The sequence below is a fragment of the Falco naumanni genome, chromosome 2 (genome assembly GCF_017639655.2).
Source record: "Falco naumanni isolate bFalNau1 chromosome 2, bFalNau1.pat, whole genome shotgun sequence".
Classification (NCBI taxonomy): Eukaryota; Metazoa; Chordata; class Aves; order Falconiformes; family Falconidae; genus Falco; species Falco naumanni.
Genome location: NC_054055.1, coordinates 35,349,194 through 35,376,432, shown reverse-complemented (window position 1 = coordinate 35,376,432; position 27,239 = coordinate 35,349,194). Strand labels below are relative to the sequence as shown.

Below are 27,239 nucleotides of genomic sequence, written 5' to 3'. Positions count from 1 at the left end.
TTATATTTACAGTTTTATTTAGCAGAGTTAAAGAGCAAACAATTTTAACACTGTTGTTGAAAAGTGTTTTTATCCAAAGTTGCCAAGATCTAATAAGTTATTGAACAGAAATATCGGGCGTAAGGCAATAATCCTGACCAGCCATTAGAGATCACCCTACCCCAAAGGGCAGAACTGATAAAGGTGGCAGAAAATTTAGAATGATTGACTCAGTTTCCAAAAATTAGACAGAGATAATGAAAATAGGGTTCTGCTCTTGAGTATACCTTTAACATCTGCAGATGGAGGAATTTCTAAAGCACACAAAATGTAAAGACAATTCCTGTTTCCAAGGGAACATTCAGTGCTTTGAATCCAAGAATGCTATGTCCGTACACTGTGGTCAGTACATGATAATAGCAACGTATAGTTGGTAAAAGATTAAAAACAGGATTAGAATTTTTTCCATTCCACGTCATCAGGAGGATTGACCTCTACCTTCCTTTTACCAACATCAGACCAGTTGGTGCTCAGAACTGTGCCTCCAGACTCCATCTGCAATATGAGAGAAAGCTTGTTTAGTGTGCTAGTGGAATTCTAGTAATATAAAAGCCACATTTCTTACAGCAGATTAACAAATTCTGAATAAACACTAAGGATTTAAGCTCCATGTAGTAGCAATTGCAGACAGGAATTCTGTGTACATATAGACTAAAATCTGACAAAGCCCTCATTCTGGAATTTTCAGCCCAACAGTATTTTTATCAGTACTGGACACAATGAGATGTTACTTCATTAAGAAGAAGCGTTTGAAGGGTCAGTCATATTCTTGCCTATGAGGACTACAAATAAAAGGAACTAGATACAAACAATTAAGAGGAATTTGATCCTTTCACCCATGTGAAAGACCCAAGTCTTCAAGCTCTATATGAGCCAAAACCTGTATTCCTTTGATAACACTGATTGAGACAGAGACCAGTGACAAAGCACAACCCTGGACATTCATTAGTGTACAGCACTGTAGCTTTCAGTGAGACTTGTTACACCAGTATTTCCAACAGAACCACTGCCATTTGTTACAGGCCTAAACTTTTGGTAGCTAGAGGCTTCCCGAGTGATGCACAGTTTACTAAATTGTGTCAGCGTGCAAAATTTACACACTTCAGAAAAAAAGAACAAAAACTTACAAATGATTTGTTCATAGCACGTTTCACTTCATCTGTACCATCTGAATAAATCTGCTGGAAGAGTTTATTTAAAGCAGCATCTCCTTCTAACTTCTCATTCTTCTCCTCTTCTTTGATTTCAACTACCAGTTTGTCCCAGTTCCTTGTATAGTGAGAGGATGATGGATATAAGTGCTGGGTATCTGAAAACAGAAAGTGTTAACTAAGCATTTTCTCATGATTTTAGAGCAGCAGAGAACACACAGACACATATGTACCCAATGAATCAGAGTTTAGAATGGAACACGAATCCGAAAATGCAAATGGATTCCTCCTGACATAAGCACTGCAGTAACAAAAATAAAGGAAACTAAGAAATGCTAGAGACTACATTCAGTGGTTGCAAAAGTTTACTTTTAAGTAAACAGAGTTACATAATTTAGCTATCCAACAGAAAAAGAAAGTTGGACAACAGCAACACAGATAATTAAAGTCGAAATGAGGCGGGAGATATTGGCTGATAGTAAGAAAAAAATACCCAGTAGCCTAGAGCCATAAGAAAATATGAGCTAAATTTCAAAAAAATACCTGAAATCAATTAATCAGGAAATTCAAACTCTCTCAAAAACAGACTGGTAAACTGTCTTGAAAAACTTTGACAGTATTGTTTTCCAAGAGAGATGGAATATTTACGCAAATAATAGCTCATTACTTAAGCAACAACAGAGGTGTAAATGCACAGAACTATAGAACTGCGACCAATACACACAGCCAAGCAGATAAGCCCAGAGGAATGAATGAAAAGCATGTATCTTTAACAATCCATCAGATTTATGGAAGTTATGACTAAATTTAATATCTAAGTTTTAGTAATGCCCTGCAGACTTTTTCTGTCAATTCTCAGCAATAAAAACAAGACTATTAGGCTTTTCATTGTAAATATAAAGCTGTGATTTTATTAACAATTTAACACAAAAATTATTATTAATAAGGGCAAGTGACTTAATACAAATAAACCATTTAATACTCAATAGTTTAGAAAACAAACCTGGTGTAAATTGCTTTAACTTAGGAGAATCTCCCTGGCCCTCCAGCTTCTCCCATCTTACAGCCTCTGGCTTCTTCATTTTTATCTCAACCTACAAAACACAGGACAAAGAACAAATTAATCCAGATGGCAAACAGTTCTGCCAAATAGTTTCAAAGTAGTTGGATCCTGTAGCAATAAAATACACACATTTGTTTTAAGAAACACGGTCTTTAATATGAAGCCTATATTTCAGCAAAATTGACCTACCTTACGAGATGAAGTTACGTGACTTCAAGTCATATGTCAATTAAGCTCTTCTGTGGCTGCACAGCTCCTGTATCAGACTTCTCCCCTTTTGTTTACTACCACTTAACATTCTTTTGCTTATTGTTACTTGATTATTTTGTAAATTATAGCATCCCAAAAGAAACAATTAGTCCCAATATTTCTACATTGCCGGGCACCGAGGTATTACCTTCCAAGCATCCCTTACTTGCCAGTCAGCTCAAATAATTAAATAGCACTTTTGAAGGACTAAAAAAAAAATCCAACTTTAAATTTACACTTCATCCAACAAAAAAAAAAATCATATTTGATCTGTAGTACACAAACCAGGGTAACATGCAGGGACTATGCAGATCTTCCCATTTGAGAATTTCAGAAGCTGTATTCATTTGGTTCAATGAACAAACACTGCTATGGAGAAAACTGTCTAGTATTCATTGACAAAACTGGCAATTAAAAATGGATATGGTTGCAATTATCACAGGAAAAACAAAATTAAGTGAAGTATGTCATGCCCTATTCGCAACTACACATATCTCTTTAGACAACCATATTGAAATGTTTTTTCATAATTAACCTTATCCTTTGGTTACAGGGTTACAAAGTTGCAAAACAAGGACTGTCTAAGGTCACTCCAAATGACAAACTCACTTAAGAAAACATCACAAAATTTAGATGATGTATTAATTAACTGAAATCAGTACTTGTTAAACTTCAGCAGTTTCTTATTTGTGAACAGCTCAGCAGAAGAGTTCTTAGTTCCACTGAAAGCCACTATAACCTGGGGATCCCTGCAGACCCAAAAACAAAGGCACCACTGTGAAAGCTAACCCTAGAGATCCTAACAGCAAGCTCCTTGCCTAGCATCATGTTGATCGGAGATCTGAGCTTTATTGAATCCATTCTTCAAATGAGTCACTGGTAAGCAACAAGACTGAGACACCTTATAAAAACGAAGGAATTATCTTATTTAAGTTTAAAGCTTCCATGTTTGCAATCATGCTTCATTTTAAGACTCACCGTATTCAATGCTGACTGCTGCTTCCCCCCTAACCCCTACGCCCCCCCCCCCCCCTCCACCCGGGAAGCTACCATTTCCCTAGTCAAGTTTAAATACTTATTTTCCACCACTAACTTGCACGGAGAACAAGAAAGTTTAAGACATGAGGTGCGGAATGCCCTTCAAGGCAGGGGAGTTCCAGTAAGTTTGTAAGTCCAATACCCGCATGTCCTTAACTTCTCACTCCCCACGTCTGTTTGATTTCCAATGTTTTTAGCAACTTGACAAGTCACAAATCAGGAGTATCAGGTTTTAAAATAGTGTCAGTATCAGTCACAGAACCAAAACTAATCATATAACATTAAAATACTGTATTACTCCAGTTGCTCAACCTACTGTCCCTAAAGGCAGCCTGTATTCCAGAGTTTAATACTACAATCTGTAAGGACACAGAGATTTCTGTTAAAACTATGCAGAAGCAGCATTCAGACTGTACCAATAATTAGTCTTCAGTAAAATGAAAGAAGTCAGCAAAGCTTCCTCCACTGGACTCTTATAAAAACACTTTGGAAACTACAATCTTAAAGTTTGTTTTTTAACATCCACGCTCATAAATCTAATGCATTGCAACTAGCTTGAGAAAGCAAAAAATGTTTGTACATCTACGTAAGACAGGCAAGTAGTTCCACAAGTGCCAGAACTAGCAGTGTGAGGGGTTTTTTTCCCCCAATGGATTTGGATCTCATGAGTCAAACGTTTAAGTTAATTAGCCACTTACAAAGGCATTAATTAATTACAAGTGAAACGTGAGTATTAATTTAAAACAACTTGTCTCTCCTCTGCTTCCTATCTAACTTCACAACCGGAGGAAACTGTATTATCAATTCGGTTGCACATTTAAGTTGAAGAGGCCTTAATTTTAAGATTTTATACTCTGCTTATTAGCGTATCCCCCATATGTTCTATAAAAAAACCCAAAACAACACAACCAACAATAAATGCCTGATACTAAGACTGCTCAAGCCTACACTTCTTCATTTTCTCTTCCATTTATTCCTTCACTGTCTTCTCTTACCCTTATACTTCAGGCTTTCCACCAATATCTTTCAGTATCTCAAATACAGACTATTTCATCTACACCAAGAATGACCTCTAATGCAATATAATGCTTGGTGTGAGCTACTAAACATTAACTTTTTTCTTCTCAGAATACAATCCTCCTCAAAGAGCCCTTATAAAGACCTTCGGTTATTCATCAGAGTACTCTGCCCATGCATAAAAAGAAGGGGAAAAAAAGACAGATCTTTGCTTTTACTGCTCCAGTAATCTTCCTCTCCTTTTCTTCATCTGCTAGTTCTTATACTTTCCTCTATGAAACTGTCCCTAAGCCAGTACTACATAATAAACAACCCTAAGGAAAAGGAAATACTACAAACTCAATTCCCAGTGTAACATGCAGATTTCTTAAATCTAAACCCTGCCAAGCCAGAAGTACACACAGCTGAAGAATGAGCCAGAACGTATTTATGACATGATTAAACCTCTACCCCATCTACTCCATCCACTTCCACTGAAGTTACTCATTAGGCAAAGTGACAGGCATGAGCAAAACTAGAAAAATCATTAGCTTCACACCATTATATAACCACACTTTCTAAAAATATAAAGCTATAAAATTCTGCTTGTGAAGGCGCATATTTCTCCAACTTGAGAGCTTTATTTGATCTACAGGGAAACAACTTGGTGTTCCAATTATATGCACAAACGGCAATAAATGCATTTTAATGAACATTTTAAAGCAGATACTAGTATCTGTCACACAGAAAACTAACATACCAGTACGGACATTCGTGTCATCTAACAAGTACTGTTAGATTCTTCCTCTCCTTTGAAAAAAAATTCCCGTACTCAGGCAAGAGAAATACATCAACACTTTGCCAACTACTTTGATTTAACATTTATATTTCATAAAACATATGCTTGTGTGCCTTGTGACAACCTAAGAATAAAAGACTGGGAAATTTAATTGCAAATTAAATGTTTCACATGCCACTCAAGGACAAGCCTAATTCCTCGGCCTGTCCTTGAAGCTGATGTGCAGCCACCAGACAATCTTGGTAGCCCTCCACTACAACTTGCTCTACTACATCAGCGCCTTTCTTCCATTGGGGAGCCCAAATCTAGACACAATACTTCAAATCCATGAAAAGTTCTTGCACAGAAATAGTCCACTTTCTCTTGAAATTTTTAAGTTCCTGATACTTTGGGCTCCAAGTGAGCAAAGCAAAAAGGGAAAGAAACATGGAATTTTGACAGAGCAAATCATCCACTGCTTTTGTGAAATACTCTCAAGGGAAATCCACCCTTCTGAGAAGAGGGTCAAAGGGAGGATTCAACGTCTAGAAGAAACCCTAGCTGCAGTGGAAGGATACAGGCAAGTTTCTAATCACCAAATTTTCTAGTTTTAGAAGTAATCGACTTTTTAAAACCTACGAGAGATTGAGACAAGTTTGTTTGCAGCTTAATCCAAAAGCTAGCAATCACAAAAGATGCCAGAATTACTCTCAGAACCTATTCTAAACTATTTCATTGGTAGCATAAGAACACAAAACCCCCTTACTTTAAGATGACTGGCATAAGAGAGCTTTTAATCTAGTTTTAAGAAAGAATTTCTCCCCTTATCTACAGATAAACACAACACTAGTTAGCTAACATCAATTTTCTAGGCTGAAGCTTACTGTTAAAAAGCCCAAACCTCTAATGAACTAGATGTCACTTTAACTTACGTTCTGGGACAAACATTGCCAGCTTAACTGAGAAACATTAAAAGGGAAAGAACTACCTCCCTAAAAGAAGATTCTGGTGTACACTGACAAGTTACAAGAATTTTTCTCTAATTTCTACTGCATTTTATATTTTACAGTCCATGCTTAGGAAAGTTCACTTACCACAGGCAAATCTGTGTCAAGCTCTGATCAGATGGATGAAGGAAATCAGAACTGGCAGAGCTTAAGCAGTAGTTCAGCTGTTAATTTTAAGATACATCAAAAAATACCCTTTTAAATACCTTTCTGATGTTCTGATGTATCAAACACACAAACCCAAGAATTCAGGGTTTCCAATCAACTATTTATTTCCTGAACTACTGACTGACTTGTCTATGTTGTAAATTTTGTTTATTATAGAGTTGTCATTTTGTATTCATCTTGTGCATTTTGTTACCCACATTTATCCTTAGCACAAAATAGCACTATCTTCTAAAAATATATAGCCTACTCAAACTTACCTCTAAGATCATATCACACACAGTTTTGGTATCACAGTTATTCAAAGACCTTTTATACATTGCTTATATTCTGAATTCCAAGATCTTTGGCCCGTAAGTCTGTAGAGTTATTTTCATCTCAGTATATTTTGTTTAAAGTTATCACAAACGATAATTAAGAGATTTATTCTGTAGCAAATATGTTGCAACAGAAGGGATCTAGTGTGCACCTTTCAGTTTCTTTGCCAAATAGATACTATGGAGAACTGAGTCCAATAATGTCCAGGTTTCCACCTCACGGACATTACATAGCAACCACTTGTTAAAATTCTGAATTTTAAAGAAGGAGCTAGCAATACAGATCATTTAGGTATCCTAAAGCTCTCTGTCACTGCATCCTCCTATCCTATAGCAAACCATCACTATTCCAACAGTTCTTAAGTCCATCTTGTCTCAAGACAGACAAAACAAAACCCCTTATGCATAGTTTTCCTTTACGTATTAATATAAAGCACGGGTACTGACTTACATGCTTGTTTAAAATACTGTTCTCAGAGTATTACCAAGTTTAAATCTGTCCCACACCCATCTGCATTCATAAAGAAAAAAAAACCCTAAACTTATTTTGAGCTAAGTAAATATCATGCCAATCACTGGGAAGGTTTCTTTATGGTCTAGTCAGGAAATTGCTCCGACTAGCCCTTTTCAGAAAGTATCCAACTCTTATCTTAAATATCTTTTTATAATTTACAGAAAATGCTCAAGAATATATATGGGAGATATGAATCTGCATGAAAGTCTCACAAAGAAAATAAGAAAACATGACAGCAGGGAAGTCTGCATTCAAGTACCTGCAAGCAACATAATGAAAATATCCAAAGTGAGAAAGTATCTTTTAAGGATACAGTAAGAACTGACTTCAGTTAAATCTGTTCCTCTGTTTAACTATTTGTGTATATTTGCCTCTGAAAAGAGACACTGAGGACAGTCCAAGTGCGTGTGAAACAGTTTCACTCTTTGACTTTTCTTTTACATTTAGCAACAGGCACTGATGTGCTTTTCTGGTACAGAGTATTTCAGAGTTTGCAAGGCTAAATGTTGGTTTGAGAGAAAAAACAAACATTCCACTGATGCACACTACCGTATTCTTGGCCAGAAGCTGCTGAGAGCATGCTTCTACCTCAGACATCTCTATTAAGTAACAAATGTCAACTGTACAAGAGGCTGAGGATTCCTAACACCTCCCCTGTTTGCAGCAAAACTTTGATCTCTAATTAAAGGACAGTTCTGTGGTAAAGAAACTACTTTTTCAAATGGCTCTAAATTGCTGCAAATCATTGCCTGCAAAAAGCCCAAACCACTAAAAACTAAAAACTTACAGTAATTGTCTCCAGACTATTTGTAGATGCAAGAGAAGAGGGGAATAAAAAGAGGAAGCACTAGTTCAAGTTTCTTTCAAGTTCATAAGCACACATGCTAAATGCACATACTCATCCTCACTCTCCTCTTGTGGTCTAACAAGAAGAAAACCCTGAGCATCACCTAAACCACAACAGAAGACCCAGAGAAATTGCTCATGTTGCACAAGTTTCCAACTTGTGGCAGTAGCGTGGCAGAACATTCCCCTGGAATCCCCAATACACTAACTGGTACACTGAACAGAAAAGGGAGAGGAAAGTGAGGCTAACTGTGCCTGAAGAACTGCTTCAGAACATTAGAAATGCTTACACTGTTTGTGTATTCTACTTTCCTGCCATATTTTCTGGACAGAAACAGATCAGCTAGTTTTATCTTAAACATATTGAGCCACTCATTTGAAGTTTTCATACCTTTTTCCTTTTACGAAGGGAGTACAATGATATTGTGCACACTGTGCTACTGGGTAACTGCATGCTGGCGACTTCTAAAGAGCAAACTCGGTCCAGCCTTTACATTTTGGCTCCCTCTCCTGGAAAGAAGTAAAAAACCAAGTCGCACCACTAAAGGGTACCTTCTTCCTCTTAAATGCTGAATGCAACATGCAGTTTTCAGCTTGGCACAGTTTTTCTTCCACCCCACCGGACACCTGAGGATGACCAACAAAACACACAAAATCCTACCTGTTGCGTACAAAGTGATGCTACACACAAAGATCAGATCGCCTTCCATTTGTAAGACACAACTCTCGAATTTATACAGTGCTTTTTGGAGCTGCCGCTATTTTTTCTCGATTAGATTACTACTGTCAGATACCTTTGACAGACGAGGAGTATAATCAATAACATCAGGTGATCTAGTTATCTAGTTACGATCAACCATGCTGTTCACGTACAAGAGAGCGCTATGCATATATACCAATTCCCTCAAGACAAGGACTCAATACAGTTGTATTCAGTATCCTCTCACATGAACGCTGGTTGAGGCCCTCGATCTCAGAATTATATGGCAAACAACATCAGGTAATTCTAAGTAACTCACAACTAAATTGTGAACAGGAACCATAATCAACTGAAAGCTGAATCTGCAAGTAATGATATCTATTAAACAGCAAATAAACTTTTGAATTAGGTAAAAAAACGGCTCCAAGCATGGCACTAGTACATACAGCCCCTACTAAAGGCAGTCAGTATCGTCTGTAAAACTGTTGACAGTTAGAGAACATACAATACTAGGATCCATAAAGAAATGACAATTTTATCCCAAAACTGGACTTCTTCTAGCTCACAGCTTGAAGTCAAAAGTCTGCAGATCATGAACACCGATTTGCTTCTGCCCATACAGAAACCATTCAAATACCTCCAAACATTTACCTATGCTACCTCTATACCACTGCCACTTCTGTTCTTTTCTAAACAGAGACTCTGTATCATGGATTTATTGAAAGGTGTAATTTCTGTTTCACCGCTAGGAAAGAAACAATTCTTGAGGTATCAATTGCATTTTTCACCACTGTTAACATCCCTGAAAGAACCAATCCCAGAGTCTGTCTGCTTTTTGCAGTTATTTTAGAATCTGTAATTCTGCAAATTCAGTTAAGGCCATTTTCTCCTCCTGAGTTCATATCTGTACCTTTATTCCTTTGCACTTGTCAAGTGAATTTGAATTTCAAGCAGTATTGAGAAATCCCTCTCCAGCTTCTCTTAGTTACAAAACCACGTGGGATTCTTCTACTGTCTGCCAGTTCTGTTGTTTCATCCCTTATCCTTTACATTTGTTAGTTTTATGAAGTTCATGGGAAACCCGAACTATCCACCACATGACCTGCCCATACACTCTACTGTGTCTCCTCATCTATTTCCTCACATAATTGGAAAAGAAAGACCAGTCTTCACTAGACAGACAGCAAAGAGTCTACATGATGCTAATGGCAACGCAGCTCATGCATTCAAAGCAGCAATACAAACATAGCAATGTGAACACCTGAAGCTACTCTTAGCTGAAATTATTAATCCACAAGAACAGATCTGTTCCTAACCCATGAAAACACAATTTCTTTAGGAGTGTGTAGTGAAGATTTCATGCAATTGGGAAGATAATGAGATTATGTCTTTCCTTCTGAGTCCTTACAAAAGGACTTCATGTAAGTGGTAGAAAATAATTTGTAGAGGGTTTGAGAAGTTCCAGGATAGTTTATTCGAAGTAGTAAATGCGCATTTTCCACACCGCTCCTAAGAACAAAGTACATACATGAAACTTATGAAATCAGCATTTCTAGTATCCAAACACTAAGGCTGCATCATGACCTTAAAGTGCTTACTGTTTTTCAAAGTAAAATAATCTAAGCCTTTGAAGAAGTCTTCGCATGCTTAACATACACCTGCTTTTAAATTTTCTTCTTCAGCCAGACTCCATCTACTGGTCAGAACCAGAATTAGCTCGGGCATCACTTAAATTATATTTCTTCACTACGCCTTCACAAATGTCCTTAACACTATTCTTTTCTGCAAAAAGAACATGTTGAAGCACTGACTTCTGCTGTTAGAACACTTATGTTCTCTATTATACCATTTCATCTCAAAAATATTCTCTTGCAATTATATAGGAAGAGTAACATGTGAAAATAAATACAAAATATATACGATCTGGACACTACCTGAACATAACTAAAGCTTTCACACCACTTTGGGGACCTCAATCCAAACCAGGTTCTAGACTACTAGAGATTATTTCAGAGATTAATGAAGGATAGAGATAGTAGCATAGAAAGACAAAGTCAAGTTCATTTCAACAGTGCTCAGTAGCATGCAGATGCTTCATAGAAGTAATGGTGAACTTCAACAAATGAGAAGTATAACACAAGCTAGATAGGAACATAAAGCAAACAGGACCTCACTGTTACTCCTCTTGACAAGATCCATGCCCATTCCACTCAAATTTATACAAATGCTAATGGACTAACAGATTCTCTACATACTTTGAGCACTCTGCTTATCTCCCACAGCATAAGAGTTCACATGATTCAACCACATAACCTGCTCAGCTTCCTTAGTGCAAGGAGTGGAAAAACAAGACCAACTTTCTATGGCAATCCTCTCATGTCATCTCAAAGTCCCTCTTCCCTGAAATGTTGCAAGAACTATTACAGGTACCTTTCTGAGAAGGGAACAGGTAAAACGGAACATAAGAACGCAAAGGAATTTCCAAAAGCTCTGCAGAACCACTGCTGAAATACAAGGAAAGAATCAACAACACATTCCTGTTTCAGAGATTCAGGCCAGGCTCTATGGACACAGTATATGTCTGTCTGTGTGTTGTATCAACAATACATGCTATGTCAGACCACAGACAGTTTCTCATTTTTCTATACCTGTAATAAAGGAGAAACAAAATGCTGAAACAAAAGCATTCTCTCTTACGCTACGTGATTCTCAAGTATCTTCAAGCAAGTACAATTTCCAGGAACAGCATAGAATACACTCTCTTGAAAAGCCAAGAGCAGTTAACCATATGGCTAACCTTTACCAGCAAGAGGTCATGAAAGGGTAAAGTATTATTTCAACACTGAAATCTTCAAAGTCTTGACTTACATTTCTTGGGCACAAACAGATAAAAACACCTCATAAGGCAATATTGGCTCCTAAAAGCTTATTAGAAAGGTGTTCATACTTTCTTAATACCTGAATTTTAAGAGTGAAGACCAGTGTCTTCTTTCCACAGCAACAACTGAAAGCACCCTCAACATAACTGTCATTTGCACTTCAATAAGCACTATCATATTAGTATTTCTGATACTTGCACAAGTTTAGAAAGCCTCCCCACTGGCTGAAAGGCACCTTGAAGAAAAAGCATTTTTATAGGAAAAGCAAGACACTATGACAGTTGCAGAGAGACAAGACAATAAAGCAGAAATGTTTTCAACATCAGCAATAGTCAAAAGAAATAATTTATACTTTTAAGACGCTTACCTTTGTTGAAAGCACTTTAAATGTACTTTGCTCTGGCACTATAGAATGAAGAAGAACAAGCTTTAAGTTGTAGTCTTCACCTGATGGAAGTCTCACCGATGCATTCATCTGTTAACAGTTGAAAACACACCACTGGTCATCTTTGAGAGCAGTTTTGCATTTCCAAGTAAAGGACTGTCATTTGGCACCAAGATTAAGTGATTAATTTAATGACCCTTCACTGGGGCACTTAAAGCATCAGGCATCAGAATTTCAGATTATACCGTTACATTACTGCATTACTGAACAAGGTGTCTCTAAAATATACTAGAAAATGAACAAGAGATTTCAATTCTTAGCCAGCAACTACTCAAAAAGCCTATTATCTTGTCAGCTTTATCTGCGTTCTTTGGGGAAAGAATTATATGGCAAATAAAGCATCAACACGTTAATAATGGAACATGAAAACAATATGCAACTTCCCTTCTAATACATGCAAACTATGTGGGAAGCACTCACACAGTTTTAACAATTGAAAGGAGACAGTAACCACCAAGTAGTTCTGGTAGTTTGTGAAGTATCAGCTTAGTTGAGAATAAGAACTTAACTCTACAATATTCTCAGCTGTATTAAACATGAACATCAGGTACCACATAAGGTATTACAATAAAGAGATTACTACACTTCCTTGAAATACACACTTTGCCACCATGAGCAATTTCAGTGATGCCAAAAGCCAGAGAAACCCACCTACCCACATTCATTCTTTTTCTATAATTGTACTAAAGCAAGATATTACTCATTCACACCTATTTTTAGAAATAGGTCTGTCCATTCCATTGTCTCTGTCCATTCCTACTCCAGATGCATGCATACTGAAATATTTGAAATCCAGATCATTTTTCCCCCAGCCCTCCAAACACACAGGCAGCTGAAAACCAGATGTTTGCATTGCCGCATGCACAGCATACCGCTGTGTATAAATCCTATGGACACTGCTGTGGCCACAAATCCCAATTCACTTGCTTGGGCATACACACATGTACAGCATAACTGTACATTAAAAAAAAAAGCTCAGAAAGAAGACCACCTGTACCATTCTTTTCATGCTACTGCAGCAGATAACATTTACTGTTTTAATTACTACATCTTAGGGAATCTAGGGATGCATATCAATAAGCAACACAAATCACCTCTTTCTCCAAGAACTGCACACTGACATCATCCTTCTGCGCATTCTTGATCATTATAGTCACAATTACTTGAGATTCTGTTTGGTACCAGTCATATCTTTAAAAAAAAAAGAAAAAAAAAGAGGGTCAAGAGAGGAAAAACTAACTGCAAAGATATATACAGAAGAATACTAAAAGCTGGAACGCTACGTTGTGTAGTTTAATGGGGAGAAAAGATATACAAAATTAGACTTCCTCCCCTTCCTCTAGAAGAACAGTTGCATAATTGACAAGATACATAGTTAAAGAAAAAAAGAACCTTTTATTAATCAAGAAGCATACAAAATTTAGGTCACTTTCTTAACCAATTCATAATACTGTTTGCCTTCTTTTTAGTTTTTTAGTTCAGCATCTTAAAAATACCTCAGAAACGTTACCTACACTAGGCACAATGGGGCCTAGTCTTTGAATTTGCTGAAATTCAGTCTTTGAATTAAGCTGAAGTCAGAACGCTTACACCATTTCCCCATTCTCCCAGTGAAACACAATCTCCTAGAAGTACAATTCAGCCTGAACAAAAGCAGTGACACTAAGAAACACTTTGCTTAAACTGCCATGTTTTTGAAGGCACCCAGAAAGAATTCCTACAGTCGTTATATTGCTTCTCCAATCCCCAAGTCAAAGAAAAGTTATGTCAATGGTTTTAATTCTCACAGTAAAGCTAAAGCAAACTTACTTGATCTTTGGTGGCAGAGGTTGCTGCTGTGTATTCTAGTTGAAGCACATTCCATTGGAAAAAAAATTACATCAGTGTAAGTGAAAACATACCATGAAATACTTTTCAAAGACATATCATTTTCATACTGATTGTTCCCCTTTTCTTGATTTTATGTATGAGCATTAGCTTACAGGTGAAGCTTTTCATCATCATCTTAGCCATTTATGCCAGATTAAAAAAGTTTTAATTTACACTAAATATGCCAGTCTGTAACTTGGAATTTATTGGCCAGACATTTTATAAATAGCATTAAGTTCAGCTTTAGTTCATTTTCTTCCTGGATAAGAAATATACCTGAAAAACACAGTGGCTATGTTGCTGATCTAAAAAGTCAGGAAGGAAACTTGAAATATATCTAAGAACTCAAGGTGTAACTTTTTAAGCATAAGATTTGTCTTTATATACATCCACCATGTCTGCTGTGCACCTTCCTCCTCCACCCTATTCCTAAAATGCAAAAAAAGGAAGTCCTGTGAAAGAAGAAGCAGAATATCCAATGCAAATTCCCATTTTTTTGTCTCAACATAGAAAAAGGGGTATGAGTGTAAATTTCAACACTTCTTCTGAAGGCTTCCAATAAATAAAGCAAACAAAGCTGAACAAGTTACAGCAGAAAAAGTTTGCACAAATCACTTGCAAGCTACTGGGGGAAAAAGAAAGTTACTTTCAAACAGTCACAAGCAAGTTAGCATTGACAACATAAGCTGGTTAATTTGTAAATCAGGCAACAACTTGCAAGTTGGAAAGTTAAAATTTACTTCAGTGAGTGCACAAGAATTGCCAGATTTGTATGCCATTCCCAAGAGTTTTCAGGGTTTAAATTTTTCAGCCTTGGTCTCAAATAAAAGAACACGTTTAGAAGAAAAGTTAAATCCTTCAGAATTGCATGCAATAGAAAAGTTTATTTTTAAAGCCTGAAAGTCCTAAGAAGCCACTGAAGCCCAGCATAACAAAGAAATCAAGACAGTAAACATACTAAGGAAAACGTCTTACCATTTCTGTCTGTGATGCTGCAGAAAGAAAAAAGTTGCTGTTTCAGAAAAAGACATATTGAACTTAAAAGGCACATACCCACTTGACCCTTCTTTACTGCAAACATTCTGCATTTATTCCAGTCTCAACAGGAGCATTGTTAATAACATGCCAGTTCTATCCCTAGTATTTTGCTTTTATGACACTCTTTCATTAGACTTCAATCAGCAACTTGTGCAAAAGAACTGTAATGTAAAGCAAGTTCTGATTAACAGAAGGAACAAACTTTCCATTACTTTCACTTGCTTATCAGAAAACTACATAGACTTTTTTAATTTAAAGCAACATCATGGTAAACAAAAGTTTTAAAAAAATTAATTCCCAAAAGTCTGTACTAGGTTTATCATCCATCCATAGGAATAGCACAAAGTTCTCATCAAATCTGTATCTCAGACAAGGCAAACCCAGTTGGGGCATGAGATGGAAAGCTGGCAGAGAAATTCATTCATATGATCTTAAATGTACTGTAATATTTGTAAATGTACTAAACTACTAAATGTACTAAATGTACTAAACTATAGCTCAGTATCTCTTTAAATATTTTCCCTAAACTATTTCAGATTAAAGATGTTTGAAAAGAATTAAACTTTGCCTGCTTCTTTATAACACATACTACTAAAAAGAGAGAAAGATTAACAAACAAGAATATTAAGTTGTAATGAAGAAATCAGAGTAGTTTCATTGGGGTTTTTTTGCTAGTGTATCATAAGCATCAAGAAAATGGCTCAAAAAAGAAAAGACAGGGATGAATATTCAGGATAAAACAGGACAAGTGAGTTGAACCAGACAAAACACCGCAAAAAGTAATTATTACATCAGAGAAAAATGTGTATTACAACCTCTTTCCTTGAGAGGGCAGAGAAAGTTGTCACCCAAGATCACTCTATGCAAATAAGATCACGCATGCCAATCACTTATCCAATTTCTACAAATAAAAATAAACCTGGCAAATACGTATCACAAAGCAGAAATTTGTTCATTCCTACACAACACAAAAGTGTTCTCCTCTATCTGGTTTTTATTCAGCATGTTGATCCAAACTTGTCTTACTGCCCCATTCTCCAGTGTGCACCACAAAGAGGAGGAACAGTCATTGTTGAGGAAAAAACTACATCAGTTATTCTGTTATATCTCATCAAAAACCACATCCAGATTAAGCACTGTGGACGAGGTAGTTGTCACGTCTGTAGGAAGGTACAGAAGGGAATGAAAGTCCCACTCACTGACTAACGTGGGTAAGACACCAAAGCAGCAATTAGCACCTAAAGTACTCTCCACAGGGACTCAAGAGTAAAATCCCCGTTTCCACCTCTTCCCAACATTATATTCTGTAAGACTTAAAGACTTCTTTTGATGTTGTTTTTATAAAGCAAGCAGAAGTAGACATAGAAAAAAAGCTTAAAATTGACAAGTTTCCATAGCTGAAATTCATTAGAAGTTGTGTATGAAAACAACTTAAAATTAATTATGAATTGTCTGAACTTTAAATAGACACTCCCCTGTCACAGCCAATTATTACATTAAAACCCTAATATTAATGTTCCTCAATCTGAAGTATAGAAGTGTTCAGGATGTGTACTGTGAGAGAAACAAGAGATAGAACAAAAGAATTGTTTTTTTTTTTAATCAGTTTTTCCTAAGTAAGAGGCAAGCTGTAAATCTTTGAAAAACATGACACAGCTTCAAAGCACTGGGTATATCAAATTCCTTATCAAGTAAATGTGGTTTTTTCTTACCGTTTAGTGTTTCTTCACATCTTTTAATCCAAATAGTAAAGGTATCATCTACATCTAGAAGAGATCAAACACAGTAACATTAAAACTCTTCAAGCACTACACATATTGTGAAGAACTAATCTATCCCAAACTTGCATCAATTTACTAAAAAAGGTATTATTTCCTATTATCTTCTTGTAACCTCTGTCATTCCAGTTAAGCTTTAAGTATTTTTATACAATGCTACTATTTAACTCTATTATACTTAATTAACTTCGAATTAATTTGTAGGACACCAGATTTTACCTGAACTGACCCAAATACGCTATTGCTTTCCAGTCTGGTCAACCCCTATATAACTGTTCAAAAAGCAAGTATAGTTTTACACATTTTCCCATTATTCTTAAAATTATTTTTTCGAACAGTCACAGACTTCCTCTCCAGAGAAATATCAGAAGAGACTGTCTGTTCCAAGGACAACCCAAAGCTGCACTTCGTTTTCACAAATATCAAGCATTTTCTCCTGGTGGTTTCACACAAACTTTACAAACACACCTGAAGTTTCAGGGATGTCAGAAACACACAGGTGCCAATTCCATCCTATGAATCCAAATCACAGAAAAGTTTAGTAAAGACTTTGATATTCTATCTGGGGAGCTTGCTTCCCAGAAATTAATTCACTGGAAAATAGCTCAAAGGTAGCAGTGTAAAACCAGAGGAATCACCTTATTTCAATAAAATTCCCAGAAATATCTTTCACAGTCAGGAAAGCAATGAAGTGGCAACGTTACCGATCAACTACTAAAAACCCCTTAACTTTTTATCTTTTTGCAATAGAGAGTATTCACACTGAGGGAGTTCATGCAGCCAGCTACCCAGCAGAAGGCTTGAAGAGGCCTGACAGAAGAGTTCCCAGCAGACACACATGTAACACCAAATGTGACTCCACTGCGGTTATGCAAAGTACGTATCTCAACCACTTCAAATATAAAATGTACATAAATATTAAGGTGCACCTTCAGTCTTGAAATTGCTTCCCCACTGCTCAATCCACTTCCTCGTACCTGTTCTTCTGCTAGCCCCACCAGTCATCTTAAAAGTTATATAAATTTTAAACTACACAACATTTAGTAATATCTCAGTTGTTGTTAGGAAGAGATAAAAATGCAAATAATAATATGGCTGTCTTGATATTACAATACAATCAGTCACTGACTGCTGCCATCTTTTCTATATTCCCATCAAACCCTAGAAAGAAGATACACATTTTCAGAGGATTCTGCTAGACGATCTAAGGGGCTGTCTTCGATTACCTAATGCATACTTAAGGGATTAAAATGACTGACCGCAAATTGTCCTCAGAAGTACATGAGGAAAGGAAGCAAGGCAAAGGATCCAAGATGCAGTAAAGTTCTGATCAGGCAAGAAAGTCCTTTACTAAAAGGGTGGTCAAACACTGGAGCAGGTTGCCCAAAGAGGCTGTAGAATCTTAAAGTCTTAGAGATACTTGGAAGTCAACAGTAGAAGGACCCGAGCAAACACATGAAAGTTCAAAGTTAATACTGCTTTTGGCCAGGGCATGGAATTAAACGAGCTCCAGAGCTTCACTGCAACCTAAATTAACCTGTAACTTTAAAACTTAGCACCCATACCCTAAAAAGACTTTCAAGTTTTGCAGCTAGGAACAAAATTTATTTATCAAAAGTGAAATTAAATGAAGTAGGTTCAGGGGTTTAAGAAAAGAGAAACTGAATCACCTCTTTACTTATCTAGCCTCTGACTTTCAGCAGCAGACAAGCAATTCTCTTTTCAACTACAGCCTATGACAGGACCACTATGCAACACAAACTTTAAAAGACAGGTCAGGTGTTATCTTCCCTATTTTTCTAGAAGGTCCCCCTAACCAACCACTGCCTCTTTCCCTGTATCCCTGCACTTTTGATAACTTGAGACAAAGGACTTTTTTTCGTGTGTGTGCTCTATAATTGCATTATCCTCCCAAGGAACTTGCTAACAACTGCTATTAATAACTTTCTCATTCAGAAAACTTAACTGGGTTGCCACTTGCTGAAAAACTAATTCTTAGAATACAAGCAAAGTACCTACTAAGATGTTTAAAAAGTTGACACATTCCACCTTTCATAAATTCATTAGGTGGTCACAGAAAAAAACAAAAAAATTTGAGTGTAATTGTCCTAAACCCACATAAAACAGTGAAGAGCAACAGATCACAATGCTGCTTCAATCTAAGGCAAATTAATAAACTCAGAAAATCCACACATGTCTAGTCTCACAGTTGAGTGAAAGGAATCTTACTCCTAACGTTATTTTAGAAAATAAAGAAACATTGCTCATTCAACAATTCATCATGTCAAGTCCTATTTAGATATCCCTGTAGGTGGGTAATGGGAAGCTTGCTGTGGTATCCTGGGCCTGTCAGTCCTACCAGTAACGAGCACAAGTAGCAAGCTCATCATTGTTAGCATTCCAGGTTAAGATTTAAAAGAGCCCTTACATCAGCAAGGAACAGAAATGTGTACTGGTGTACTTCTGCCCCTTGTGTGGCAAAGAAACCAGCCTTGCCAGCAAAGAATTCCCCACCACAGCAATTCTCTCTGAAGCAACAACAGCTAGTGTCTTGTCTCTTTACCACTTGCTTAGCAGTATGTGGCAATTATTCTCTCTAAGCTTTGTTCATTCTGCACTAGCTGCGTTTAACTGGAAGTTAACTGTTTTGCCAAAATGCTTATGCTCACAGTTGTTTTCACCTGGGATCCATCAAACACTCCACAGAACAGAAAATTCTGTTACTGATATAAACTTGCCAGCAAATTAGGTAATATATGGAAAAGCATCAACTAAAAATCTGTATTTTAATAAAGGCCTTCAGGGGACTCATCTCACAGCGGGTCACAGAATTTTGTAACAAGATACAGGAAGCAGAGCAGAAGCTATCTTCAGGTGAGAGAGTAATCAGGAAGGACCAGGACACTTCAGAAACTCTTCAACTTGGGTAAGCAGCAAAAAAATGGCATATTAAATTCCAACAGGTAGAAGTCAAGCAATCAACACAGGAAAACGTTGTGTTGTATTTCAGGAATACTGAATTAGCTAAGGGGATCCTGGTATTCACTGACTTATCCAAAAAGATATCTGCAGCTTGTTGTGCTGTTGCACCCTACAACATAAGTAGAATGTGAGATTAAACAGAATGAAAAAAACCCCACCAACCCAGAAGTGATGTTCTGGCCTGAGGAGATTTTGTGTATCATCTGTATTTTGAACAGCTGCAACTGACAAACTATAAAGGTGACAAAATCCATGCATGTGAAAAGCCTTAAATTGATAGTGGTTGCTTGGTGTGGGGCAAGAACATGAATAAATATAGATTAATCATTCAATTAAATTCAGGAGCGATGAGTTTGGAGATGTATGAAGAGCTGTAAGGAAAGCTACAGAAGCCACCAGAAGGAATCACTTCCTTTCAAGGTAAGATACTAAATAGAGAACTTGGTTAGACTGCAAAGATACACTTGTCTTTCTAGTGCACAAACCACTGGAGACTACCTAATTATCCAAACCACCACAACTGAAAGAACTTTAGGATATTTCTTCTATTTTAACTCCTATTCCAGAACAGCCAAAGCCGGCAACAGTTGCTGCATTTCCACCGCATCCCCCTTCCACCACTGCTAGCACTGCTGGCTTCAGCACTCAGACCCTTCACTGAGCACTAATCCAGGGGAAAAACACTTTAAAAAAAATCATAACTTTCTGCAGATTTACTGCATTGAAAGAAGAGGCTAAGCAAGCACAAGAGTAGGAGGAAGTATGATCGCTTGGCAGCAAGAACAAGCTAGCTTACACTCCCATGAAACTCCAGTTTTAGATCAGAGAATCAGATCACTTATTTGGGAAAGGCGAAGTAATCCAAGTTTTGTTAAACCTTCAGATCCCAGCCACTGTTACAGATAAGACAACATAGTAGAAAGATCTGAGACCATGACAATGCTTATCATATTAGTATGCTTTGCTCTGTGTAACCTTTTCAAGGTGCTTTTCCTACCATTTTCTTCTGCTGCTGGGAAGGAAGGGAACGTAATAAGGAGAGGGTTTTATTTAAAATGGGGGATAGGAGGGAAGAGAAAGGAGTCACAACCATCTTGCAACTGCTTTGTTTTATGCTTCCCCACGTCTTCTACCAAAGCTTTCTGTATTAAACTACTCCTTTCCTGCTTCTAGAATAAAGTCAGGTTTTGAAAAAGCTCCAATTCTCCTCAAACTAAGAAGTGCTCAAGTCCAGCCAGGAAGCCAATGCTTTAAGGTTAAAAAAAGAGATATAAATATGCTTCTGTAATTAAGTGGTATGTAATGTGAGGCAATCATTCATTTTGATGGTTTGAATACCCAGTAAGTTGCATGTCCTTTCTAAAGGCTGACCTATCAAACCATTCAAGAAATTCCAGCTACGTATAAGGAGCCTGTCCTGTTCAGAAACTTTTCTACAACACTTCATATGCCACACCATTGCCACCATTTATTTGTAGGACCTCCAGGGAAGTAGGAAAACACTCCCAATTTTACAAAGAAAAAAAAAAAGGATTCATATCCTACTTTGCTAAGAAGTTTGATACACATTTTTAAGCAGTTTTACACTTCTATGCAACGACTGCACAAACCTTCCAAAATCCAGGCATATGAAGTCAGGTACCTAGTTAATTAGCCTTTAAAAAAATAAATAAAAAACCCTGGTCTTCACTTTCAGCTAACACATTAAAAAGAAGATTTTTCTCATTAGCAAAGGAGCACCATGCTCACAAGAAATTGTAATACTTACTGTCCAGCCTCTGTCCCTCTCTGAAAGACTCTATGGCAGATGCATAGTTTTTGATATGATATTCACCTAACCTGACATGAACAAAGAAAAAAAGGAAACAGCAGTTACTTCCCAGTCTAATCCACATTCTGAAGATCACAACATTCTTATATCACAACATACTGTATTGGTTAAAATTACATATGGAAGAATTTAAATCACTTATGAGGTGTGTCTTTGAAATGGCTAGGATGTTTAAGATAACAACTCTAAACCAAATTGCTTCTTATAACCACAGTTTTATTATGGATGGGTTACAAGCAGCATTGCACTAAATTTATTCATTCATGGTGTTGCAGAAAGCTTGTACAGAGCCATAATCCAAATACTAGTATTGCCCTACAGATTATCACAATATTCTCAAAGTACAATATATGATACATACCCTTTTCTAAGGAGCGCTACAGCATTATTTGGGTTCAGTTCTAGGGACTTCTTTGCATCTGCAACAGCATCTGTGGAAGTCAGTATAAACGTGAGGAACATAATGTTATAAAAAGCAGTGAACTGTGAGTCTTTCAGTAGTGAAAATTTTTTAAGGTTATGTTAGCCTTCTTAGCTTGCACACAGATCACATCATTTGAATTAAATCTAGCCACAACTGCTATGGATGAATCCTTCATTCAGCTGCAGAGCTCTATGTTAAGATGTAGCATGACTTTCATTTAGTCAGATCCTCCACCTAGATCTGAAGCATGAGTCTGTTTGGTTTTTACTGGAAGGAAAAAAATAGACCAAATCTTAAGTTATTCAGTTAATCTTTTTCCCAGGCATTATTCAGTTATCACACTCCTATCATGTCAGGATTGTCTCAACCAAAAACTTAAGGATGGAAGATGCTTACAACACAAGGCTTCAAATCTGCCTAAGAATTCTACTTAAAAAAAGCTGCCAAGATAATCCTAGGCTAAAATCAAATGGAAAGCTGGGACTGCAGAATACCCAATTCATTGGAAGTTTTGCAGAAACAACAAAACCAAAAAAAGATCAAAGACAAAGAAAACCATAAAATTATGCACTAACTGCAAAAGAAGCATACAGATAACACTTTCTCTTATTACTATATTTGGCGTCAGATTGAAGACATCTTCTGCAAAGAACATGTTATAACACATATGCATTAACATCCTTGTTAAGAGGATTCTCAGTGTTGTCTGAAGACGTTACCAGCATATTTCTGTAGAAGGATATGAGCATAAGCTCGTTGACAATAACATTCAGCATCATTTGGATTCTTTTCCAAAGCCGTCGTCAGTTCCTGTAAAGATACACAAGAAAACCCCATGAAATGGCACCTTGGAAGTCCCCACAAAAACACAATACCAAATTGTTGATTAAGAGACATTTCAGAAGAAAATATACTAACTGGCATGACTGTTTACCTGTTGCTCTGTTCTCATCCACAAAGCTTAAACATCAGAGCTTGAAGTGCAAGGAACTTGCCAATTATATCAGATTCAAGGAGTTTGTTTCTTACTGAGAAGAAACATGACTTTCAAATACTTTAAACATGAACTCCACTGCATAGATGATCTTCTAAATTCCAAAGACCTTCCTACAATTTTCAGTGTTATTTGTACACAGGTCTGCTGGATTTGAGGAAGCACTGCAGCATTAGGAATTTGGAAGTCAACATGTAGTATGTCAAAACACTTCCATGGGGATAACGTGCTCAAAGCATTGTAACACATGATGAAATACCACGTTACATGACATTATTGAGCGTAAGACGTTCCAATTTATGCTGAGCACAAAAGCAGAATAAAAAGACTCCTGTGAGCCCTGTGCTCCATAAAATAATTGTTGTACAATGGGCATAAGCATAAAGTAGTCCCTTATTAGGGGAATCATTTGGTATACAGATTGAAATAATTATATTATGCTCTCTACAAGAAAAATTTATGACTTTCACACAACAGAATAAAATCACAATGACTTGATGCATATACCTGGAAAGAGCATCTCCAATTCTCTTACTAATACGAGAAATTCTTCTCTTTGCTAGAAGACAGTAAGTCTTCCAAAGCCACTACAGTGCATTGTTACAGTACAGTAACTCCATTTGCCAAGTTGACTTCTACTCAGAATCTAACAAGCGTGAATGTAGCTAAGATACAGGCTTTAAACCTGCATAAATAGTAGCAGAGCACAGCTGCCAAAACTCTGTCCCACCAAGCCAGAGAAAAAAGAAGAGCTGAAGGACTTGCCTTAGTTTTAATTTAGATCAGTGTCTTGTTCTGTTTCGCAGATGTCACACAAAATGTTTATGCTAAATAGGAGTTAAGTGTCCACAACCGTTTCTCTTAGCAGCAGCGTCAGTTCTTAACCAGTGTAAGATATGCAAATCCATATATAGGTACAGCATATAAATCTAAAACCTTGGGGGTCTCTGAAGAAAGCAGCAGGCAAGACAACTGTAACTTGATCTAATTGTACCGATGCCCTCCTAAGATTTAAGGTCATTCAAAAGCAGTTGTCATTAGGGAAATACTCATGGCTATAGGTATTCCACATGTGAGGGACACTGAAGCAACGCACATATTAAAATTGGTTCATATTATGCTGAAAGGTGAAGTTCAGTTTTTGACCCTCAAAACCAAGTGGGGTCTGACGTTGAACTTGCAGGCACTTCACAACCAGAGTCACTTCTCTAACAGATCACCTCTCACTCCAAACATTCTTTCCTCTGATTTACGCTGATGACAGAAGCACCAGTTAGAACAAGCACACAACATGTGAATGGATTCTCCTACAGAACTAGTCCTCACCCCAGGAAAGCAAGGAAAACCAAACCCAAACATTTTCAATAGTGTGAAACTCATCTCTTGGTTTTTTGATCAGTAAGTCATCACATCTTATCCAGCCACACACACATGAATAAAGCTACTCCTTTAACACAGATATTTGAGAAGATAGCCAAGTAATACTCAACTAACACCAAGAACTCCAGATTACGGACATCAGCAACAGTTTACTTGGAACAAGCTTAGACTTTGTCCTCACAAACACTCAGGTATGTGTTTTCTACATATTTTAACCCTGCAGGCCCTTACCATGCCACCAACTTGCAAATCTATTTCTAAATCCATTGGGAAGTTTCAGGACCCTCTGTGCTAATAAGAGTTTGTATGTAATAAAGGTGCTTTTGGTCTCCACACAGTAACCTACTTTTCCAACTTAAAATAACGTAAAAGTAATTAAAAGAGTTCACAACTTAATTGTGCAGACAGTATTTAAAGATAGATGATGATCTTTCGGTTGTATCAGATCCAGGTGCAGAAAGCTGAAGCATGCCCTCCAGGAGTTAAAGAAATCGAAAGTCCTGAGGACACAGCATGTAAGTGCCAAGCCAACTGGGCAGAAGTCTAGTCAGGTGTGGAAGCATTACACAGCACAATTTATGTACTATCATGTCCCAGATTAGAAATATTGAGCATGTGAGTTATAAAGGCAACACGTAAGAACATGCAAACATAGTATACTACCTGCAGTTCCAAGTCTCCAAGGCAGCTAAATGCTACACTGAACTATGGACTTACCAGTTCAGAGATTATCAAGTACAATCTGCCTATTCAATCAAGTACTTTAAAAAAGGCTGCAACAATGACACCACGATCACTGTATCAGATACTAACACCTATAGAATGTGTTACACACCGTTTTGAAGCCCTGAATGTACAAAGAACTGAAATATAAAACAGAAAAGCAAAGCAACTATTTTATTCCAGAAAAAAAATATGCATATACTGGCAGCGTTCTTTAATACTTCCAAAGACCTTTTGGCATTGGGTTTTTCTGGTTTGTTTGTTGGTGGTTCCCCCCTCAAGGTGAAACTACTTTTTTTTTTTTTAATATCTTACATTAGTTGTACTATGCCAAAAGTATTTGGTTATTCCAAACAGCTTTTTAGATGTCATTTAGCTTCTGAAAAAGTTTTACAAGCTACAGCCTAAACCCCAAAGAACTGTAAGATTTAGCTTCACCATTTTCTTTATGGAAGGATAATTCAGTTCCATTTCATGCTTTTGCCACCTACCCTATTGAAGCAGAACCAACCATTTACATCCTCTTCCTATGCAAGTAATGTTAAATAGAAATACTTGTCCTCCCTCCAGTTCTATCTTCTCATTAACCATCTGTTTTAAGTAAAAATAACCTTTGAAAGCAGATAAACACGTGTTAATGGGTAAAACCATAGACTCATAGAACAGGCCAGGTTGGAAGGGACACCAAAAGATCATCACATCCAACTTTTTGTGGCAAAGGGAGCCCCGATGAAATTATCTAACACCCTGTCCAGTCATGTCCTGAAAACCTCCATTGATGAGGATCCTACAACGTCCATGGGGAGGTTGACCCAGTGGATGATCACTCTCACTATAAAATATTTATTTTTTGCATTTAGATGAAATGCAAATCAGTTCTGGGCCCCACAAAATATCAAAAGAATAAAAAAATAGATCAGGGCAGAATAAAAACTAATAAAGATTTGAGTACATTTCTTCAACAAGCTTGGGTTTTTTTTAAGCACAACTTAGTTATTTGAACCATCATCTACCTACATAAAAGACAAAGCCGATGGGGTTTTGGTTTGGTGTTTGGTGGTTTGTTTTGTTTTGTTTTCCTTCTTAGCAGCACAGGTAGCACAAGTACGCCAACAGAACCGCGCTGAACTCCTCTGCAGCCGGACCTCACGTGACAGAGGGAAAACTCTGCAAGGCCTCGCTCGCAGCGAGGGCAGCTGCTCCCCTCGCCCCCGAGAGCGGCACGGCTCGGCTGGGCACTGCACGCTGCGCGCCCCGCTCCCCCCAGCGCCCCGGACTCGGCAGGCCGGCGAGCTTCAACCGCCCGAGGGGCGAGGCCCGCCGCCGCCCCGCGCCCGGCCCTCACCTGCGCTGCTGCCTGCGGGTCCCGGTCGATGTCCCCGTCGGAGAGCCTGTCAAGGAAACACAACGGCGTAAGAGGGCGAGGCGGGGGCGGGCGGAAGGGGCGCAGGGCAGGGAGGGGGGGCTCACCGTGGAGGGGCCGCTCCCGCCGCCGCCATGCCTCCCGCCGTCCCCAGGAAACTTCTGGAGCCGCTGAGGCACCCGCGCAACGAACCCCAAGGCCGCAGCCGCGCAAGGGCCGACGGGATGCGGAGGAGCCGACCGGCCCGCAAGCTCCTCCCGCGCCTCTCCGGGCGAGGCGGGGCGGCCCTGGCTACCGCGGCGGGCGCGCCACCTCCTCTACCATAGAGCTGGAGGACCGGCGGCCGCAGAGCGGCCCGTAGGCCCTTCCCGACCGCCTCTTCCGGCCGCGCCGCCGCCGAGGGGGAAGTGGCGCCGTGCCGGTGCGGGGGGCTTCCCGCGCGGGCACGGGGAGGGGCAGGGAGCGTGCTCCAGCACCGCATGCGGGGCCTCGCTTCATGATTTACTCCAGATTCCCGCTTTGTCGTACTAAGATAAGCTGGCCCTTGGATACACCCGGCTGGTAGGCTGGAGCCCACGGGACACGGGACGAGAGCGGTTTTCATTTCCTGTTCATTACACGACAGTCCGCTGCTGGGGTCGCGTCAGTGTCTGCTGGACCATTTCTCCAG

The 27,239-nt window shown here is 38.2% G+C and overlaps 1 protein-coding gene across 1 annotated transcript; it reads right to left on the bottom strand.

Moving 5' to 3' along the window:
• On the bottom strand, nt 1-26,827 carry SUGT1 (SGT1 homolog, MIS12 kinetochore complex assembly cochaperone). The gene is made up of 13 exons (XM_040584001.1): nt 26,677-26,827; nt 26,552-26,597; nt 22,829-22,919; nt 22,047-22,116; nt 21,623-21,693; nt 16,807-16,860; nt 15,032-15,048; nt 13,997-14,031; nt 13,282-13,378; nt 12,110-12,217; nt 2,194-2,284; nt 1,167-1,348; nt 1-534 (listed from the first exon to the last, which is right to left on the bottom strand). The coding sequence occupies exons 1-13, from the start codon at nt 26,703-26,705 to the stop codon at nt 433-435; spliced, it is 993 nt and encodes a 330-aa protein (XP_040439935.1). The 5' UTR covers nt 26,706-26,827; the 3' UTR covers nt 1-432.
• Nucleotides 26,828-27,239: the final 412 nt, after the last annotated feature.

Coding starts and splice junctions, on each gene's coding strand:
- SUGT1 (XM_040584001.1), bottom strand. CDS start 26,705: ATGGCGGCGGCGGGAGCGGCCCCTCCACG. Junction 13,379..13,996: donor CCTCTGCCACCAAAGATCAA/GTAAGTTTGCTT, acceptor TTTTTTTTAAAG/ATATGACTGGTACCAAACAG. Junction 12,218..13,281: donor TGCAGTTCTTGGAGAAAGAG/GTGATTTGTGTT, acceptor AACTGTTAACAG/ATGAATGCATCGGTGAGACT.